Source organism: Sinocyclocheilus rhinocerous, unplaced genomic scaffold (genome assembly GCF_001515625.1).
Source record: "Sinocyclocheilus rhinocerous isolate Xijiao unplaced genomic scaffold, SAMN03320098_v1.1 scaffold2826, whole genome shotgun sequence".
Lineage (NCBI taxonomy): Eukaryota > Metazoa > Chordata > Actinopteri > Cypriniformes > Cyprinidae > Sinocyclocheilus > Sinocyclocheilus rhinocerous.
The window spans coordinates 1-10,709 of NW_015652260.1; the positions used below are offsets into that span (position 1 = coordinate 1).

The window sequence follows — 10,709 nt, forward strand, 5'->3', positions numbered from 1 at the left end:
ACTTACGTTTTTAAGTTGAAAGGGGTTAAATTTTTTTACAGTGTATACATAAGAATGAGCTATAATATTTGGCGCCTTCAGAGCTACAGTATTTTCCGTAGTTATATATGATGCCATTTAAGACCAGCGTGATCAGCAGTTTTTTTTTTTTTCCCTTTTTTTTTTTTTTTTTAGACAGTGCAGAACAAGTCCTCTCTATAGTTTCACACGGGAAGAGGATGTATGTTATTCTGGTCTTAAGCCATCTTGTTTCACAACAGTGTCTGTACTTCTACCGGCTGTTTTTATGTTCGTCCATATCATGGTAATGTATTTCATTTTAAATCATGTTTAGCTGAAATGACTGAGATGCTTTTTTTTTTTCTTTCATTAATCTAAACTCACTGAAGTTACTCTTACACTGCACTGTATTTAAGACGTATAGCAGTAAAGAACAGCCTGGTCATTTATGGTCAGTTTAAGTCAAGCAGTGATAAGCACAAGGCTGGAAACATGCTTTTATTAAGCGTTTCTGTAAAAGGTTAAGGAATAATGACAACTGAATACATAATTACTAGTGAAGATAGTTAGATCAGATATTTTATGGAGGTTTTGCATGATACATCTCATGTCTTGCAGGTGTGTCCAGCTCTACTGCTTCAATCCTTCATCTGGATCTCTCTGATGGCAAAAGGTAACATATCTGTGATGTGGTGACGTAATGAACAGCAGTCTTTACAGAAGACTGTTTTCCGATAAGCAGAAAACAAAGTTGCTTTACTGGCAGCACATTTGCAAAATAACTTCTCTTACAGCTTCCTGTGTCCCTTCAGTTGAGAACAAACGGTCACACGTTACAGCTTTCTGTTCTTGCAGTGTACTGTATAATGAAATAGTCGTCTTCTGAACCCTTTATTTTTAAGAGTGTATTTGGTTTTAAGGTTCATCATGGAACCATATAATGCCAATTAAGAACCTTTATTTTTAATGTGTCGCAAAGCAGCATTTCAGGCATGCATTCGTGTGTATTCCAGGTGTGCAGTATGACGTGACTCATATCGTCAGCAGAATGTGTGTGGTTCGGCAGTCGACGGTGCTCGTACCCTGCAAATACACTTCTCAATACGAGCAGGTGAGTGCAGCCGAATGGCTCTATGAGAAATCACCGGAGCAGAAGGTCAGGGTCTCTCAGGAGCCCGCGTTTGAAGGCCGTGTGGAGTTTGTGCAGCCTGACGCGGGAAACTGCTCACTGCTGCTGAGGGATGTGAGAGAGAGTGACGCGGGCATCTTCCGGTTTGTGTTCAGCACTGCTTCCGGGCGAAATTGGACAAACGATCAGGGAATCCGGCTAGAAGTAACAGGTGAGTGAAGATAATAGATGTGAATAAAGACCTTTTACATTTCAGTGTGAGCGCTGGAATTCAACTGATTATACAGTATTCATTTAAGAATCAAGCACTAAACATTTTGGGTTGCTTAAAACTACACTATGCAACTTTTTTTTTTTCAAAAAGAACAACATTTAAATAATAAGAGTGTACATGATAAAACCATAGTCACTATGTAACTTAAAGGATAAAACTACGAAAAGATGGCTCATTACTGATTTTCTGGAGCTCAGCCATCCGACTACACAGACTGTCAACACACTCTCAACAGGTAAATGATTTCTTTCTTAAAATGTCTATAGTTTTTAACTTTCAAACTGTAACTGTTTTCCTACCAATCATGAATTTTTCTCTTTTTAGTTTAAGAAAACATGTAAGTGCGACCAGCTCTGTTCAGTTAAGGATACTACACTCTAAAAAAAAAATGCTGGGTTGTTTCAACCCAATTTTGGGTCAAATATGGACTAACCCTTGTATAATTGTTTTTACATTGTAACTCTAAACTCAGTTGTGTGTTTCAGATGCTGTCACATCCTACAACCTCGTCATCTGCAGAGAGAAACTGCCATTCAATCACACCAAAATACACATAATGATGGGCTTACAGGCATCATAGAGGATTGTGACGATACAGTATTTCACTGGAACTTGGTCTTCATTACATTATTTTCTGTTTCTATTTTTGTTTTACTTTAAGTATTTATTTATGTTCAGTGTCAATTGTCATTTATTAATGTATTCTGCTAATAACGGTTGTTAGATCACTCTCATTTTTGCTACAATTTCACATCATTAAAATAAAAGTACCTAATTGACACAACATGCTGCTGTTTATATCCAAAGTAACTTACATTGCATTGCATTACATTCACATCCCCTACAGTACATTCATGCATTACTCCCAAAAAAAAAGCAATGGTTACTTAATTACTTTTCATAGAAAGTAATGCATTGCATTACTTTTTCTCATCTGGGCTGGGCTTGCTTGTATGTTTTTGATATAAAAAAGCTATTTTTTTTGGCAAATATAAAAGCCCTTTCACACCAAAACATGAAATGTGAATAAGCCTCAGGCTGAAGGGAATGTAAATTCACGTCTGTAAAGTAGAGGGCGCAGCTCAAACAAACCTTTCAGCTGTGCTGCCATTATGGATTGCATGACGCTGGAGAAGAAGGTTCAACACTACAGCAATAAAACAAAATCTTTTTGCTTATTCATATGGTTGAATTGGCTCATCAAAGGTCACCAGCAAAGACATTGGTTAATAAAATGGGATTAAATACATGAAAGCTATTTGTCTTCTTTGCATTTGCATCATATTCTGAGTTTGCATTTCACTGTTTTTATTCATTTTGAGGAATACTGAATCTGTTTTTTTGTTCAGGTGTGATGAGTAAATGCATGTTCATGTTTAGTCTAGAACTAAACATCTTGTTCAGACAGTGCACTTACTCACGATTTCTCTCAACATGGGGAAAAAATAGGAAGACAAAGTAACTGGCATTACTAATTTGAAAAAGTAATTCGGATATTTCCTTGTAAATGAAAAAGTAATGAATTACCAGTTACTTAGAAGTAATCTGATTACACAACACTCATATCAAGGATAGACTTCTTTCTGGTCCAGATGCAGAGCTGGAGGTAAAGGCCGAGTCTGATGTTGTGATGGAGGGAGACTGGATTTTGTTTGTCTGTGGTTCATGCATCCCCTCCATGGCTGTACCAACCTACATTTGGAGCAAAGATGGGCATCTGCACGAGCAACACCATGGGAACAACATACTTGTTTTGGAGTCTGTCGAGCTGGAGGACGGAGGCCGATATTCCTGCACCATAAGCGGTCATGAGGGACTAAACTCCACATCTGCTGAAATCACTGTTAGACCTGGATGTAAGTTAGCTGAGAGCTTTACTTTGAAACATCTCACGAGTTCTTCATAATGAAATGACAGTTCTTTCTGCAGGGAAAAATCTGATGCTTACAAAGCAATTGCAAAAAACATGTTTTGAGTTGATTACAACTGTGTATGTTTTACTGATTTTCATTCCACACTTGTTTGTCTGTTTAGATCCTCCAAAGAGCATCTCAGTGTCCTTCAGTCCATCTGTAAAAATGTGTTACTTTAGCAAGTGTGTTTCATCCCCTTCTTTACCATCTACTTTTATCCTGCAGTGTTACACCCAGATCAACGGCACTATGAAAAAAATACTCATATTTAGCCTGTAAAGAAATCTAGATTTGTTTTAAGTCAGCAAGTTGCTACATAAGCAGAAATAAACTATCATATTACAGGAAGAGTTATGGCATTCGTATTAAGGATTATGATGTCAAAATTATCCATGCATGAATCGTGCACAATAAAGCCAGTAACAGGGATTAAGAAAATGAATTAATGTCGACTATGTGATAATATATGCATTGCAGTTACATCTACCTGCCTCCAGATGTCGCTTCAGGTGTGCTGTAGAGGTGTGGAGTATAAGGCGGTGCTGCTTGTTTACTGAACAACTGTCCTGAAAGTTATGGTAATAAAGGGGAGGGACACAAAAATGAAGAGGCTCGAGCTCTTCTTATTAAAACGTAAAAGCAGAGTTCACAGAGTTGAAGTTGTGAAGGGAAGCCAGCATTATTATCACGTAAGTTTATTTATCCTCGAGTTGTGATAAGATTAACGCTTAAAGCTCCATGTAAAATGGCATTTTCAGGTTTTGAGCTTCCATTTACAGACATAAACACTTCTTAGTAAGTCTTCGTGTCCTTTATCTCTTCACTGTCATCTTGAACTCAGTATAGTGTAACCCCTCTCCCCCGGGTCCTCACCGCCACACCTCGTTCTCGTTCCGAGTGGGTCTCGAACCCGTAGCTCCTGCATGGGAGGCGGGCGCACTAACAAGGAGGCTAAAGACTGCAGCCTCTAGCGCGTCTCTTGAGATCAGGGGAGTGAGGTTTACCTGCACAGCACCTACCCGCTGGCCTCCGTTACACTCATCCCCCTAAACCTCACTCCCATCCGGGTCACGGCACCAACGTAACCCCTCTCCCCCGGGTTCTCACCGCCACACCTCGTTCTCGTTCCGAGTGTGTCTCGAACCCGGGTCTCCGGCATGGGAGGCGGGCGCACTAACAAGGAGGCTAAAGACTGCAGCCTCTAGCGTCAGTCGCTAGTGCGTCTCTTGAGATCAGGGGAGTGAGGTTTACCTGCACAGCACCTACCCGCTGGCCTCCATTACACTAGCTAAACATATTTGCACCAAAGTAAAACGCATGAATGATAAAGAGTACACTGTAAAAGAAATAAAGTTCTACTTTATTTATATATTTGTTTGTTCGTTTTAATTTGACTGTATTTATGTTGCATTTCTAGAGTGGTTTTGTTGTTTGAGGTCGTGTTGATGAGTATTTACTCAAGAAATCCAATGGAAATTTTTACTCAGAAATGCTTGTCACTGAAGGAGTTGCATGATGCTCACAAATTTTGCAACAGCAGCACTAATATGGAAAGAAAAAAAGGAAGCATCACAACGACATTCAGAAGTGTTGTGTCACACTACTGTTTCAGCAGTATTTCAGTGTTCTCTCATTAGAAAAAAGTCTATTATGTGGTCTCTGTTTTCTTTTATCTTGACATGGCGTCTTGAAAACAAGGTGCTCGTGTGTCCATCAAGAAGTTCACATAGCGCATGTTTATGTAGAATCTACATTAGTGTCATGTGACTGGGGGAGGAGCATCTTTCACTCACACAGAGGAAATACAGACAGGAAGTGGCAACATCTTAGAGACAAAGTTTCCCACTGTCCAGCCTGATCAGCTCTCATTGTAATATATGAGCCCTGCAAGTTACAGTGATGCAAGGTAGGACAGCTGATCAGTTATTTCTTATTAGTCATATTTTTTCCTTTGAGTAGCAGTGTGTATTTCTTTTATTGCATTTTCCTTTATCATTTGATTATGACTCTTTATCATTGATTGTTTGAAAAGAATGTAATCAAAAGTTATATACCCAAGTTCTTAATATCAGTAGTGCGAGTTATAATACTTGTTTTTGTGATTCACGTTAGCTACTGTCTTGCCTGAACAATGTGCTTACACAATGGCAGAATTTACTACACTTTGACAAATAAGAGTTTTCATATGACTGAAGTGTTTTCTTAGAATTTGAAGTGCACTGCACTGAGTGTACGTTAGTAAGATTTGGTTGCATTTATTTCAAATTCAGTCTAGAATCTTGTGTCTCGTATCCATCCTGTTATTGAATAAAAATACTCTTTCGTCATCACTGCCGTGTCTGCCTGGATCTCTCTGCATCAAATATAAACTGATTGATTGGGTTGTTGAGGTTACTAAATGATCCGAATGTATTTGTCTGAAACCGTACACTTCAATCTTATATATTTGAAATTTTAATCATCTTCTTAATGTCTTTCAGAATGTTTTGTCTTTTCTCTCTGATTTCTCTGCTTATGATTCCTGGTGAGTCTGTTACAAATTCTTATTTTAAGTTGTTTTGCACTGGAGATTAGACTGTTACAAACATGTCCACAATGCCCAATTTATATGCTAATCTTGTTTTATTTTGTGTTTGGATGCTTATAATAAATTGAAAGTAAAACTGAAGAGTAAAGTTTCTATGTTTAACAAACAATATATAAAGGCAATCCAAGCAATCAGAGAAACGGACAATATGGGTACTGCTGAAGTGGATTTCTCTTGTAGAGAATAAAGTGGAAATATAAACACAAATCTACTGTATCTTTTAAGAGATGAATATGCATATAATCTGTATTTTCCTGTTTTATATTTTCCAGTGAACTGCAGCCAGAACTGGGAGGTTAAGTACTCCAGTATGACGAAATGTGCTCTAAAGTGTTCAACAATAAATGTATCAGGCACTTATAAACTCCCAAATAATCTCACAGTGACACAGACATTCTGGACTGTAAACCCATCTAAAGACGAGAGTATCAATCTGTTGGCTCATCCAGATTACAGAGGCAGAGTTCAGTTCTTCAAGAATCAAGACGGAATGATCTTTCTCCGTCTCAGTAATGTGACTCATGAGGATGAAGCAATGTACTGCCTCAGAATCCTGACAAATGAAAAAGAGGAAAGATTTCAGGGTTATCCTGGGATTGAGCTCAAAGTGACAGGTAAAGTCAAACTAATTCACTCACAGATTTGACTCTGATCTTTCATATGAAACATGTTTTGTCTGTGATTTCAGAACTCAGAGTGGAGATTCCTGAAGAGATAATTGAGGGGAAATCACCTGTTTTATTTTGTAAGACCACCTGTGACCTCTCAGGTAAAACAGAATTTACTTGGTATAAAAATGGCAAGAATTTATCCGAATCGATCGGCTCGAATCAGCTGTTGCTGCAGTCGGTCAGCAGTGATGATACGGGGAACTACAGCTGTGCAGTGAGAAATCAGAAACATCTGCCGTCTCCTGCTGTCTAGCTAAATTGGGCTAAAATAGAAGACTCTGGCTGAAGATTCGGCTCTCCCCGACGGGAGTCGGCTCTTCTCGTTCGCTACAAAGAATCGGCTCGGTCGCGAACGACACATCACCAGGAGACCGGTCTTGCCAGGCTACCTCGAATAATATTTATATTATTTTTATTTGAACATATGTATTTGTAAAAACGATTAGACTTAGGCATGTGTAATTAATGTTAGCTATATTTTGTCAATGTTAAAATTATCAATGTTAAAAAATGTACCAATAAAAAGTATGACAGGCTTTTTTCCCAGGTCTTTATCGCTTTATTAAAATTATGCAAAACAAAATGACAATGTTTACTTTCACGAGCCGTCGCGTATATTTATAGGCTTGCAGTGAGAAGTACTATTACTTAGTACTTTTGATGCCTCAACCCCTACTGATTTGAAATCCAATAATTCCTGGATTTGCTGTCATAATTTTCACGACCCCCACAGGCACATGAAGTCAGCAGTGCATCAGGAAAGCTTGGAATATGGAAAAGCTTACATTCAGGGGATGGGAATATTGCCATTACACTGATTTTGTCATGAGAAAAGCAAAGCACAGTTGTGTAAGTTATGGCATTATTTTACTCTGGAATCACATGGCTTGCCCACCCACATCCCATCTTATCCTCATATAAATTATATTACTATAATTAAAAATCTTATGAACTTATGTGATTTCTTTTTTGATAAAATACTTCATGAAATATTTTGGGCAAAATTATAGCTACAATTAGCTTCAAGCTACACATGACAATTAATACAACACTTTTACTTAAAAGTCACTATCAATCACCATTGAGTGCTTGTAAAAACTTCTGACTGCGATTGGTCAAATGATGAGGCAGGAATATATTGTTAGTAACATTTCAGAAGAATTTTATGGGGAAGACACACAATTACAACTTCTGTGGGGCGTGAAGGAAAAGTAATGTAACTAGTAGTGTAACTACTAGTAGGGTTACACTTTATTTTAAGGTGTCCTGGTTACAGTGTAATTACACATTTAAGTACTGAGTAATATTAATTAACTACATGTACTTGCTATATGGTTAGGTTAGGATTAGGGTTTGGCGTAGTGTTACTTGCATGTAATTATGCATAATTAATTGTTATTATAATAGTAAGTACATGTAACGTGTAACAAGGACACCTTAAAATAAAGTGTTACCCCAGATAGTAATGCTTTTGAAAGGAGTAACTAGTAACGAGTAATAAATTATATTTTTGCAGTAGGGAGCCCAACACTGTCTATACAGCAGCTCATCCGGTAAAGAAATCTAGATGTCTACACAGCCTGTCACTAGCATGATGTGCGTGCAGTTACATGCACTGTCCTGTAGATGTCGCGTCAGGTCGGTGAGCTGCAGAGGTGTGGACTCTGTGGAGGAGCGGCGCTGTCCGCGGTGCTGATCGCTCACTCATCAACTCTCACATGAGTGTTTTTCGCCATCTTTGATTCACCTTATAAAGGCCTCAATGCTCTGTTAAAACTAGTTCTTGCAGAAAGAAAAAATGGCACCTCAGATCTAAACGGGCTGTTTCGCCTCAATCCCTTTTGTTTAGAACATTGTGAACTTCCATTCGCATGCAACCCCATAAACACCTTCTGCAAGTCTTTTTCTCAGTTTGTCTTTGCATTGTGAAGGCTGCCTTACAGTTAATCACATTCATTCATTTTTATTTGAATTGTAATATAGGTATAGGAATCAAAGTGAATGATCAATTATTAAATCATTAAATGCCATTTTCTCTATATTTATGTGAAATACCTGGGTTAATTGTTGAATGGGCGTTGATGACTCTTTCGAGGAAGTCAACAATGTTAAGAAGCCGTTTCTCACATCGGAGCATGTTGCACTTTGCTCATGGCTCTTACAACATCAGTATAACCGTAAAAAGAAAGAAAAAGAGGAAGGAGAGCTATTTTCTCCAGTGCCAATGGGAATGTCACTTTGACTTGAGTTTCCGTAGTTTTCAGTGAACTTGCATGTAAAATAAGCTCTTCAGTTCAGCTCCCGTCTGTCTGATTTAATGCATCAGTGCAGATGCAATGAGGTTTGACTGACTCAGGCGTTTAGTCAGACATTCTCATCAGGGTTTGTGTTGAGTTATGCGCTATAGTGTCCTGTGACTGTAGGAGGAGCGTCTCTCACTCAGACAGAGGAAGTGAAGAGACACAACGGATATCTGGTAATATTAAGCATTGCATACAATACATCAACTGTCACTGTTACATTACACTCAAAGCCTGCAGATTCAAGCAAGGTAGGGCCAATATATATATATTTTTCAATACAAATACATGTTTTTCTACAGTTTCGGTATAGTTAGATTATTAAACATTACAAACATGCAACTACACTTCAGTCTGCAGTACATTTCTGTCATAAATGTAACATTTAACAATCTTCCTAATGTATTCCAGAATGTTCTGTCTTTCCTCTTTGATTTCTCTGCTCATGATTCCTGGTGAGTCTGAACCTAAATCTTATTTCAACATGTTGAAGAAACCCATATCTATCGTTCAGTATGTTTGTCTGTATTTCTGTGTTTAATGACAGTTTGATGTGTATGGTGGGAATGTGTTGCTCACATACTGTAGTGTTCACAGTTCTGCAAAACTAACACAGACACCCTCAGTACTGTGCATTATGCCTATAGTGACAGATCAGATTAGACACTTCCTGCAAATACTGGTTAGTGGTGCCATTTTTGCATTCATGTAAAGTTTTTGTTATCCATAGAGCGGCATGTTAGAAAACTTGGAATATAGAGAGGATGAGCATTATCAACGTCCATCTTTTATATTGATTTTGTCCTATTTTGTCTTCTGGCTGGTTACAGTAAGTAAAACTCAGTAAATAAATGTTTTAACGAAAACTACAGAAGCAGATGATGTAAGGTTGAGCACGTCTTACTTTTAAACTGCATCTGTGTTTAGATAAAAGTAAAAACAATTACACAGAATGGAATACATTTCAAAATGTGTATTTTCCTGATATTTCCCAGTGATCTGCAGCCACAGATGGGAGGTTAAGTACTCCAGTATGATGAAATGTGCTCTAAAGGGTTCAACAATAAATTTATCAGGCACTTATAAACTCCCAAATCATCTCACAGTGACACAGACATTCTGGACTGTAAACCCATCTAAACACGAGAGTATCAATCTGTTGGCTCATCCAGATTACAGAGGCAGAGTTCAGTTCTTCAAGAATCAAGACAGAATGACCTTTCTCAGTCTCAGTAATGTGACTCATGAGGATGAAGCAATGTACTGCCTCAGAATCCTGACAAATGTAGAAAAACAAAGACATCTGGGTTATCCTGGGCCTGAGCTCAAAGTGACAGGTACAGTCAAACTATTTCACTCACAGATTTGACTCTGTCCTTTCACACACACACACACACACACACACACACACACACACACACACATGTTTGTTGTGTTTCCATGTCTTATGGGGACATTCCATAGGCGTAATGGTTTTTATACTGTACAGACCATATATTCTATTGCCCTAGACCAACCCTACCCCTAAACCTACCCCTTACAGGAGACTTTGTGCTATTTCAGATGTTCAATACACTCCATTCTGTGTGATTTATAAGCGTTTTCAAAAGTGGGGACATGGGGTAATGTCCTTAAAAAAAATTCACCTTCTCCTTGTAATACCTATGTCATACCTTTGTCATTATACAAATTTATGTCCTCATTTGTCACAAAAACGCGCGCACACACACACACACACACACACATATTCAATTCAAGTTTATTTGTATAGCGCTTTTTACGATACAAATAGTTGCAAAGCAACTTTACAGAAAATTAAGTTTCTACAATATTTA

At 38.1% G+C, this 10,709-nt stretch overlaps 2 protein-coding genes across 2 annotated transcripts in view; both read left to right on the plus strand.

Moving 5' to 3' along the window:
* Window positions 1–187: 187 nt before the first annotated feature.
* The window catches only part of LOC107714117 (sialoadhesin-like), a 27,041-nt gene continuing 16,519 nt past the window's right edge, over window positions 188–10,709 (plus strand). Inside the window, exons 1-4 of the mRNA XM_016519852.1 lie at window positions 188–304; window positions 619–673; window positions 1,014–1,340; window positions 2,996–3,259. Coding sequence (XP_016375338.1) covers window positions 287–304; window positions 619–673; window positions 1,014–1,340; window positions 2,996–3,259 — 664 coding nt within the window. The 5' untranslated portion in view covers window positions 188–286. The remainder of the gene's footprint in view (window positions 305–618; window positions 674–1,013; window positions 1,341–2,995; window positions 3,260–10,709) is intronic.
* On the plus strand, window positions 5,180–6,860 carry LOC107714102 (protein sidekick-like). The gene is given in 4 exon segments (XM_016519843.1): window positions 5,180–5,222; window positions 5,797–5,840; window positions 6,176–6,517; window positions 6,592–6,860. Coding segments are annotated over 4 exon segments (684 nt in total). The 5' UTR covers window positions 5,180–5,193.